The sequence below is a fragment of the Ruditapes philippinarum genome, unplaced genomic scaffold (assembly GCF_026571515.1).
Source record: "Ruditapes philippinarum isolate M1 unplaced genomic scaffold, ASM2657151v2 ctg11623_1_1_1_1, whole genome shotgun sequence".
NCBI lineage: Eukaryota > Metazoa > Mollusca > Bivalvia > Venerida > Veneridae > Ruditapes > Ruditapes philippinarum.
Window position 1 is genome coordinate 22821 of NW_026862138.1, and position 12247 is coordinate 35067.

General features: G+C 31.5%; 1 protein-coding gene across 1 annotated transcript; it reads right to left on the reverse strand.

Moving 5' to 3' along the window:
* Positions 1-1727: 1727 nt before the first annotated feature.
* Positions 1728-4902, reverse strand: LOC132718070 (uncharacterized). Its single transcript, XM_060701687.1, has 3 exons — positions 4715-4902; positions 2309-3696; positions 1728-2061 (listed from the first exon to the last, which is right to left on the reverse strand). The coding sequence occupies exons 1-3, from the start codon at positions 4767-4769 to the stop codon at positions 1981-1983; spliced, it is 1524 nt and encodes a 507-aa protein (XP_060557670.1). The 5' UTR covers positions 4770-4902; the 3' UTR covers positions 1728-1980.
* Positions 4903-12247: the final 7345 nt, after the last annotated feature.

Here is a 12247-nt window from a genome sequence, read left to right on the forward strand (position 1 = left end):
TATTGCATTCATCGGTATTTTTGTAAAAACTGCGTTGTTGCAATCTAAAATTTTAAATTTTTTTTCAATTATATTTTTCTAACTACTAAAACATGGTAATTTTAGTTTAGACACTGCTTATCACGTGTCGCTTGTCATTATTACTATTATTATTATTATTATTATTATTATTATTATTATTGCTGTTATTATTATTATTATTTTAGGTTACGGTTATTTGCTGTTATGATTATTATGATTATTATTATGATTGTTATTATTATTATTATTACGGTTATTTCCTACTATGATTATTATTATTATTATCATGATTATTATTATTTTCATGATTATTATTGTTATAATTATCATTATCATTATTATTATTACCATTATTGTTATTTTTATTACCATTGTTCTTTTCCTAATTATTATTGTTACGGTTATTTCCTATTATGATTATTATTATCATCATCATGGTTATTATTATTTTCTTTATTATTATTGTTGTAATTATTATTATTATTATCATTATTATTATTACCATTGTTGTTATCATTATTATTATTATTATTATTATCATTATTATTATTATTATTACCATTGTTATTATTATTACCATTGTTATTATGATTATTACTATTATTATTTTTATTATTATTAAATTATTTGCTACTGTAAATATTATTGGAATGTTTTAGTAGAATGGCTTTTTTTTTTTTTTTTTTTTTTTTTTTTTTAATAATAATAATAATTATAATTATTTTTAATGTATTTTCAATGAAATTAGTTTTCATAATTCTTGCTATGTTAATATTATAAATAATATTAAATAAGGGGAGCAACGTTATGCAGTGGAACAATTTTGACGGAAAACGTTCATCATCATATTTTGCGTAATTTTTATTGTTGACGTCAACGACGTCATTTCCTGTATGCATAACATAGTTAAAGATAAGACATGTAAGAAGATAAATATGTGATTTATATAAAAATAAACAGTAACTCCTTGATAAAGAGGGGTTTAACCCCTCGAAACGTTGGAGATAGAAAAGTTTGTGTAGTTGATAGCTATATTTTATAGTCATTTACACAAATTCTGTAAAGTGAGAAGCACTGTTCAATAAAGCAATCGCACACAATGAATTGAAATAATGATTCTGTTGAATTTATAGAAATGTGCAATAAAACAATAGCGTATATTATACAAGCATTTAAATAAAAAAGAGAAGTAATTGATGTCCAATCAGAGACATAAATAACACATTTAAGTCTCTTGTGCAATGAAGTAATATCGTATTTGCATTAGCAATGTTAATTCTATTAAATAATTAAGCAGAAGTATACACGCAGGTTGAAATATTCACATTTCAGTAAGTAAAACAATGTCCTCCCATAGCTATAACAAAGTAAACACCTATGTCTCATATTTCTCCATTCCTGAACATGGACTTGCTCGAGTTCCAAGCAAATTGCGTTCAACTCATCCCACAAATTTTGTTTGATGCTGTTTAGATCCGGTGACTTGGGACATAGAAGGAGTTGCTGGCCCTTGTCCGGGAATTGAGAAATATTCCCAAAGCCTTCTGAAGTTCATGAGAAACTACGCCATTTCCATGAGACAGAGGTGTTTTCACGTTGTTATAGCCATGGGAGGACACAATAAGTATTAGAACTGGCTAACATACATATTTAGTAGGATTCAGAGACTGTTCATTTTGTTACGATATTTACAGTCATTGTGTGATTTTTCATTTTACAGAAGCCTATTTGTTTTGTTACTTTTTTTCTTGTCAATGAATTGTAAACAAAAAGTATGATATGTTGAATTTTGTATGGTCTAAGTTACAAATAACCAAATTATACCGAAAAATGTAAGTGTCGGGTTATAAGTGCCGCCGAGTGTATAGTTACTTAAGCAGGATTTTGTCTGATTAAGATACCATCTATGGCACAATAAAAATAACTTAGTTGAAACCTATTTTTCTAGTCTTTATTATATTATTTAAAGAACGTTAAAAATGAAAAGAATTTATATCCAAAGTCTTTCTTCTTGTGAAAGAGCTCGGCTGATGCTGGTATCTGAAATAAATAAATAAATAAATAAATAAATAAATAAATAAATAAATAAATAAATAAATAAATATATAAATTAATTAATTAATTAATTAATTAATTAATTAATTAATTAATTAATTAATTAATTAATTAACGATAACAATAAAATATTCGTGACGCTTTGTGATCGTGTATCAAATCAATTAGTGAAAATTCGTGCAAATGCATTTATAGTGATAAAAAATCAATCATTAGAGCGCAAAGTACTTACGTTGTGTAAGTCGAAGTGTAGATCACTCTTTATGTAGATGTCCATGATACCAAAGAGGTTACCATCATCGTCAAAAATATCGTTGTATGTAATATATGTATCATCAATGCCATTCCTAGCTTCTGTTATGTCGACTTCGTCTTGATCATCTTCGAGAGCTATTGGTTCAAAGTCTACAATATTGTCATCTGATTCTTTTATGTCTACGATTTCGTCATTTGGTTCTAAAGCTATTAAGGTATCATCTTGTGTGTCACTATTTGGCATGTCATCAACTGCACCTATATCTTTACTCACTGAATTATATGACTCTCTATCTAGAAAGTCACCAAACGTATCCGGGCCGATACGATCCAACGTATCGATGTCGTTATCGGCTGTTTTGTCTACAATTGTATCAGATGAAATTGGACCAATTTCGTCTTTATCTAAAACGTCTCCAAACAAATTGCTGTCTGCTTTTATGTATTCTTTCTCTATGTTTACAACTGCACTTGTCGGACAACTTTCGGATACACCTTCTAGTTCTTTGTCTTTTCTTCTCTTCTCTATATTTGTTGTTACATATTCATCAAACATCTGAGAGCCCTTTTTTGAGATTACAAATACTTCATCTAGATATACATGCATATCTGCAGTAAGTGGAAAACCAGTTTCAGTCGACGGATAAATGCAATTTGGTTTACAGACACCTGATTCTGTATCATTTGCAATCTCTAACATTTCATTTTGATATGTTTTATCAATGGATTCAAATGAAGTTGTCCTCTTTTCTTTTAAATGTGTTTCATTAAGCCTGTATAAATGAGTGTTCATATTTAGCTCAATCAAAGTTGGTGTAGCAATTTCAGCAATTTCTTTTTCATGCATTGGTATTCGACGTACGACACTCTTAATTTCAGATGTTAAAAATGTGTCTATCGTAGATTGAATACTTTCATCAGTGGCAGTAATGTCGTTTTCGATATTTAAAGATTTCTTTTCTTTCAGAGGTTTAGTGTCTGATATTGTATCTGTTGCAATTTTGAATTCCGTTGGTGCCTGAACCAAAAGATGTTCGACTAGCTTAGCCAGCTGACAATCAATTTCTTTCATACGTTGAATGTCTCTAGTAAACTTTTCGACACTTCCATCTACAATCTTAATATCTTCCATTTTACTTGCTTTTAGGTCTTTACCTTTGTTTTTCCTTTGGTGACGAGCGTCTGAGAATCTTCGGGTGGCATATTTTACCGACGTTTTCAACTCTTTGTCAGTCTTCATACCAAACTTCTCTATAAATATACCACACCCGTTTCCTATACCAATGTGTAATACGGCTTTGTTGAACGTCGCACTGATTGGAATAATGACGTCGTCATTGTTTGGACTAATCAGGATACATGTATCTGTAACAAAAAAAAAGACTTTGAAAAATAAAGTCAAATATAGATGGGCGTATTTTAAAATTTCGGAAACTTCTTTGATTTTACACTAACATTGACGACCGATTATAAATGTTTTCCAGTGTTTCTCTCTAACAGAGATGTACTTTATGAAGTGTGTATGTCATGTTATGGTTTTAGGAGATATTTGTACCCAAACAATTATTAGTACATCGAACAAAAAATAATTGTACAACGGTTATGTGGTATTTCTTAAAAAATAAATAAATAAACAAATAAATAATGGAAATAGTTTGTTTCTTTAATTGAGTGATTGATTGAGTGATGGTTCAGTGATTGGTTGAGTGGTTGGTTAAGTAATTGATTGAATAATTCGTTATGTGATTGATTGATTGATTGGTTGTTTGTTTGTTTGGTTGGTTGATTGATTGAGTGTTTGGTTGGTTGAGTGATTGGTTGAGTGAGTGATGAGTTGGGTACTTGGTTGGTTGATTGAGTGATTGGTTGGTTGAGTAATTGGTTGAGTAATTGGTTGAGTAATTGGTTGGTTGAGTGGTTGGTTTAGTGATTTGTTGAGTGGTTGGTGGGTTGGGTTTGAGGTTTTTGGGGTTTGGTTGGACCGGACAGTACAATGTTTTGATAAATTGTGTTGGTTTTGATAAATTGTTTTGGTTTTGATTTAATTATCCTCCTTAAAATAATTAAAATTTACTATAATAAAAAATACAGTCTAGCCTTATGGTCTTTAATTTCAGATTTTTTTTTTCAAAAAAATCTGTCATAATTTAAGTGATTATATTACATATTAAATTTTCAATTGTCAAACAATATATATAGACAGTCATCTAGAAAATCTTAAGTTTATCTATATCTTCAGTTTTATTTAAAAACATCGAAAAGAGAAACGACTGCTCTCATTGAAAAAAGAAACGAACTGCGAACGGTAACTATAATGTAACAGAGAAATTTCTTTTGCAATAATTATTATTAAAGATATTTCAGATATATAGAATATTAATACCTTTAAATGTGCTTTTCGCTAAACATTGGTTGTCATTTTGCGGACTTTCTTCCATTTTGCAGGTATTTTGTCTCTTATTAACAGCAAATATATGTGTCTGCACTGTAAGTGTGCGACATTTCAATTGCGGTTACTACGTTCTGTTTGTTACGTCACAATCAACTAATGGGCCGTCCAATCATATTTCTAGTGACGTTTGACGTTATGACGTCTTTCCGCAGGATACGTTATTTTTGTCAAGAGGTGAATCAGAATGGATTTAGCTCAATACAGGATTGGAGCAGTACCTCTAGACGCTTGCAGAAATCATGATCACAAAATAGACAAATATCGTTTTTTTCGCCGATTTTTACATTTTTCCTTGATTATCGTACTTGATTCGGTGTGAAAAGATGAATTAGACCTGTTAAAGTTCATTCCGTTGGGTAAAAAGACAAGATTTTAGCATTTTATCATTCAAGCGCCTTGTCCGGTATATACCGGAATACGGTATTTAGTGTGGTGCTCCAATTCTTTTTCTGGTCACAGCCAATCAGAATACTTAAACAAATTAATTTTACTCTTGTACAGTTTTGGTCGAAGTTTGGGAAAAGATGAATTCGTTTTTTTTGTCAAAGGCGAATTGAGCTCTACGCCTAAAGTGTCTGTGATAAAATGCAGCTCCATCAAAAAGCTATGTCTACAAAATTTGCATTGATAATTTGCATTGTTCAGTATGCAGTGCATTGTTATGCATTCTTATTTACACATATTGTATATATATTTATTTACATACAGAAAATTTTCAAATGTATGTAAATGCCATTGTATAGTATTAAAAATTGTTAATGAGGGTATTTTATTGACCATTGCTGTTGATTTAAGTCTTGTGCAAAATGACAAATTATTGTGTGGAAGTAAATATTCAATACATGCTTTATAATTGTTTCAAATTATTAGTCGTTTGTGTCTTTATGGCATTTGTAAAGTGAAAACTGCTAATATATTTCATTAATATAATACATATATATACAGTGTGTTGCTTAAAATTCATTTCTTACGACTGTTGTCAACTGAAATTTTACTTTTAGAAAACGTTTCCTATCCTTTCAGATAAGAGAGACATGTGCACACATTACATGTAAATGTTGGAAAATGGCTAATGTTTTCTATTTATTATGATTTATTCATTGCGTTTTATGTCAAATCAATTAAACATCTCATATTTACCTGCTGGTCTATTTGTTTTATTGATGAACGATAATAATCCTAGCTATGTTCAAGCTTGCATATGTTCGCTCTTAGTTTTCAATAAATTTAATTTGAAATATTATTTTTTTCAAAGCTTATGTTAAGATTTTTTATACATATGACAAGCATGCTGGGATCGGCAAATTTACAATTTATTTGGATTTTAACGCATTTTGAGCTCCACGCCCCAAGTCTCTCTGTCTAAGGAATGAACTGTCTGTATAAATGAAAGAAAGAAAGTCATGAGCGGGAAATCATACCCAGTAAGTCTTGTCAGTACCCACAAATGAATAACATCATCATCAGTAAGGCAGGTGTACTAAAGTTCCTCGCCAACCTCAATGCCAACAAAGCTGTCGGCCCTAACACTATTAGACCAATTGTCCTGAAGGAGGTGAGAGGAAAGATTGTTGACATCATTTCAGTTCTCTTTCAAAAATCCCTGACCACTGGTAATATATACTGCATACATAACCACCAATTCCTCCTTGGACCCCCAACACTCCATATCATGATCTAGACAATATGTTTCTGTGGGAGAAGCAGTGGGGCGTGGAGTTTAACCCTTCAATGTGCCAAATCATTCATATTACCAAAACAAAACCAAAATTAAAAACAAATATATGCTCCATGGCCAAGTCCTAGAGTCGGTCTCAAATGCTAAAAATCAAGGACTAGATCTGTTTTCTGACCTTAAATTTAACACACATATATTTCGAATAACTTCCAATGCAAACAGATCTCTTCGCTTTATCAAAAGGAATGTACGTAATTACCAAAATTGAGAGAGTGAAAGAACTAGCATTCAAGTCCAAGGTCCGTCAACAGGTTGAATATCCGTCAACCATCTGGTCTCCGTACACAAAACCAATATTGACAAGTTGAGATGATCCTGAGACGTGCAATAAGATGGGTAAAAATGGAAAGCTCCCTTCTCTCTAGTGTCACAGTCATACAGGAAGAAATAAGCTTGCGATCCTTTGAACATCTATAACTGTATGGTACAAGTTAGACAAGTTATGATATTATCCTATTAATCTGATTAAAATCGGTTCCTATACTAATACGGTCCTATTTCCCTACAATTCATATATCGTCAGCTGATTAGTCAGTAGTTTAGTGCAAACCGAAATCAGGGGAAGTGACTCCGGGGTAAAATGCGGCATTTTCATTTTTGTTGTTGAAATAACATCAAATATTACGAATACGCTAAATTGACACTTATCTAAAATTTCTTTCAAAAATGCCATTACCACTTATTAAATTAGGAGTATTATTGGCAAAACAAGTCAGTAAACCAATTGTCAATCGTTTGAAAATAAGAGCTCGTGCGAATCCAATTTTAAGAAAAATCTTCATACAGACAGCTGATTGTGAGTAAAAAGTTAATCGTGATCATTGTGAAAGAAATCTGATTTCAGTTTTCAAGACATACCATTAAATGTTCCTTCAAGGAACTCAGCAGGATATGTTGTAAAAAGCTACCCACAGTTATATTCCGGCACCTGAGCAGTCCTTAGCGGTCCGGCAACTTATCGAAAGCATAAATTCTATCACTAAAATTATATTTTTTTCTTACAATAATACATTTTTGTCTATTAACTTTCTACCATATATTATAAGAATGTTCTAGGAGGGGTTTGAAGGTCCTTTGTGCCTCCCTAGCAGTTGTTAGTGCACCTGAGCAGTCCTTAGCGGTCCGACAACTCTTAAAAAACATAAATTTTATCACTAAAATGATATTTTTTCTTAAAATAATACATTTTTTGTCATTAAACATACTACCTTGTATTATAAGAATGCCCTAGGAGGTATTTCAAGGTCCTTTGTGCCTCCCTAGCAGTCTTTTGTGTATCTGAGCAGTCCTTAGCGGTCCGACAACTCATAAAATTTTCACCAAAATCATATTTTTTCTTAAAATTATAATTTTTTTTTTCACTAAAAATAATACCAGGTAATATAAGAATGGCCTAGGAGGTATTTTAAGGTCCTTTGTGCCTCTTTAGTAGTCCTTTGTGGCTCCTTAGCAGTCCTTAGCGGTCCTTAGCAGTCCTTAGCAGTGTTTAGTAGGACCTACTAAACACTGCTAAGGACTGCTAAGGACCGCTAAGGACTGCTAAGGAGCCACAAAGGACTACTAAAGAGGCACAAAGGACCTTAAAATACCTCCTAGGCCATTCTTATATTACATGGTGTTGTTTTTAGTGAAAAAATTTTATAATTTTAAGAAAAAATATGTTTTTGGTGAAAATTTTATGAGTTGTCGGACCGCTAAGGACTGCTCAGATACACAAAAGACTGCTAGGGAGACACAAAGGACCTTAAAATACCTCCTAGGGCATTCTTATAATACAAGGTAGTATGTTTAGTGACAAAAAATGTATTATTTTAAGAAAAAAATATCATTTTAGTGATAAAATTCATGTTTTTGAAGAGTTGTCGGACCGCTAAGAACTGCTCAGGTGCATTTACAACTGCTAGGGAGGCACAAAGGACCTTCAAATCCCTCCTAGAACATTCTTATAATATATAGTAGTAAGTTAATAGACAAAAATGTATTATTGTAAGAAAAAAATATGATTTTGGTGATAGAATTTATGCTTTCCATGAGTTGCCAGACCGCTAAGGACTGCACAGGTGCGAAAAGGACTGCTAGGGACTTTAAAATATTTCCTAAGGAGGCACAAAGGACCTTAAAGTACCTGTAAGGGCATTCTTATAATACATGGTAGTATGTTTAGTGATAAAATGTATAATTTTAAGGAAAAATATCATTATAGTAATAAAATTCATGTTTTTGAAGAGTTGTCGGACCGCTAAGGACTGCTCAGGTGCACTTACAACTGCTAGGGAGGCACAAAGGACCTTCAAATCCCTCCTAGAACATTCTTATATTATATGGTAGTAAGATAATAGACAAAAATGTATTATTGTAAGAAAAAAATATAATTTTGGTGATAGAATTTATGTTTTTGATGAGTTGCAGGACCGCTTAGGACTGCTAGGGAAGTACAAAGAATCTTAAAATACCTCCTAGGGGCACAAAGGACTGCTAGGGAGGCACAAAGGACATTTAAATACCTCCTAGGGCATTCTTATAATATATGGTAGTATGTTAAGTGAGAAAAAATGTATAATTTAAAAAAAATATATATAATTTTGGTTATAGAATTTATGCTTTCAATGAGTTGCAGGACCGCTAAGGACTGCTCAGGTGCACTAACAACTGCTAGGGAGGCACAAAGGATCTTAAATTACTTCCTAGGCATTTTTATATTATATTGTAGTAAGTTAATAGATAAAAAATGTATTATTTTAAGAAAAAATATAATTTTGGTGATAGAATTTATGTTTTGGATGAATTGGAGGACCGCTAAGGACTGCTAGGGAGGTACAAAGAATCTTAAAATACCTCCTAGGGGCACAAAGGACTGCTAGGGATGCACAAAGGACATTTAAATATCTCCTAGGGCATTCTTATAATACAAGGTAGTATGTTTAGTGACAAAAAATGTATTATTTTAAGAAAAAATATCATTTTAGTGATAAAATTCATGTTTTTGAAGAGTTGTCGGACCGCTAAGAACTGCTCAGGTGCACTAATAACTGCTAGGGAGGCACAAAGTACCTTCAAATCCCTCCTAGAACATTCTTATAATATATAGTAGTAAGTTAATAGACAAAAATGTATTATTGTAAGAAAAAAATATGATTTTGGTGATAGAATTTATGCTTTCGATGAGTTGCCGGACCGCTAAGGACTGCTCAGGTGCTAGGGACCTTAAAATATTTCCTAAGGAGGCACAAAGGACCTTAAAATAACTGTAAGGGCATTCTTATAATACATGGTAGTATGTTTAGTGATAAAAAATGTATAATTTTAAGGAAAAATATCATTTTTGTGATAAAATTCATGTTTTTGAAGAGTTGTCAGACCGCTAAGGACTGCTCAGGTGCACTTACAACTGCTAGGGAGGCACAAAGGACCTTCAAATCCCTCCTATAACATTCTTATAATATTTGGTAGTAAGTTAATAGACAAAAATGTATTATTGTAAGAAAAAATATAATTTTGGTGATAGAATTTACATTATGTCATGATAAATTATCAAATTAATAAGAGTCAATCAATTGATAAATAATACAAAATAAAAATACTGTATTTGAAGAGTGATTAGTTACAGATGTACCCATAGATCTGCATCCAGGCCATACCACGAGGAGGTACTCTTCCCATGGCCCAAATTAATTTTTATTTACTTAAATGCAACATTTATTTAAAAAATAAAGATATCCGAAACCTACTTAAGGTACATGACCCTAACAGACTATAAGAAAATGGAAAATTAACAACATACATTGTAGGTCTGATATATACATTAAAAGACACCTGTTGAAGGTGAGATTATAGAATGTCCCTTTTTCAGAAATAATCTACAATTATTTATCTTCATATTATGAAACATGGTTTTCTATTTATTGTTGGTAAGAAACAAATGGGACCATTCCGCTAACATTTCACCTAAGCAAAACTAGTGTTTTTCTGAAATTTTTTTAGATATGTATAAAAAAATTACTGTATCCCACTTTCCGTTACAACATGTTTGACCTTTTTACTACTAAAAAAGCCTCATTAAAAAAACAAATCTCTGAAAAATACCATTAATGAGACTCTAAATTTGTCCCTAAATTATTCTAATTCTTGTAAAATATAAAATATTTTACTTTTTAAAAACTTTGGAAATATCATGTACTATATATATGATTCAGTATTATTTAGGCAATGAATACCTATATTAATTAAATAATCAAAATAAACACTTGTTCCCAAAAGGAGATGAGAAACACAAATTATGTGTTATTATATATTCTAACACGACCAGTATTTTTCCCTATTGAACAAAGAAGAACCGAACGTGTGTTATTATGCATTATTATATGATCTAAAAATAGCTGCAATCTAATTGGTCCAAACTGTAGTCAACATAAACTTTTTATAAAATCATATTCACTGGGTGTAGTATCATATTAACTGGCTGAATTGGATTTTCCAAGTCTAAATATAGATTGAGAGTCATATTCAATGACCATATACCGTAGACTGTTAATTACTTGTGTTAATTAAAAAATAATTGTTGCGTTTTGTTCTTTATTGCATATTTCTCGATTGAAATATCATTACTTTACTGTTATACTTAAAGGCTAAGCCGCATCGATGAGTATAAACTTGAATTGCTTTGTATGCGCAGCATTCGCGTAGTCGTTGCACGCCTAACACGTGCGTCTTTTTTCCCGCGCTTCAACGAGGCAAAATTTGTACATGTATATAAGGATGTACTTTTTCGTGATTTTTTTTTAATTCTTAGCCTATTCATATAATTAAACAATTATTGACTAGTGAGCCATTGAATATGATGTGATATTCACCGGCAGAAAGTCATATTGACCACGGCTTTCGCCTCGGTCAATATGTCATCTGCCGGTGAATATCACATCATATTCAATGGCTCACTAGTAGTGATGGAAATCGGATGAAATTTGTCCCAATCGATCATCGGTTCAATCGGATGGGACATAATCGATAACTTTCCGATTAAAGTCGCGTTAAAAAGAAATAGGGAAGACACATTTTTTCCCAAGGCACTTGATTATATTCAGTAACATGAACTTCATTTAGCACTTTTCAACACAGTTTTAACCCTATTTAGTTATTATTTTACGAATTAGATTTATTTTTCCAATGGATGTCAAATAATAACATTCACATCACATTATATTACTATTGTTTACATCACGTATTGATCTGAGATATTTTTTTGTGATCGACGAGGTGTTCCTAAAAGAAAATTACCGTCAGAATTAATTTGTTTTGATACTTTAAACATTTTCGACGACGTCGCGGAACAATTTCTTGTGAATCGATTATTGTCGCTTTACATAACAGTAACTGATTATCAGCGACTTGCGACAATCGGAACATCACTACTCACTAGTCAATAATTGTATAATAAAATCACTGGTGACATTCTATATTTAGACATATGACGTAATCATTATACATGTGACGTAACCATTAAAAATGTTATGCGCTGAAAATCAGTACAGAAACAAATCAGGTGCAATTTAGCTAAAATATCAGGTATGGCAGCATATATTTGTTGATGTCGTGTTAGAATCAAAATAATATTTGTCCAAATCGGTGGTTTTATAATACCCCGTGATATAATTCCTCGCATCTGAACTCCAAACAGTGATGTTATTGAGTGATAAAATCACTATTTGGGATGTATTATTTCTTAATTA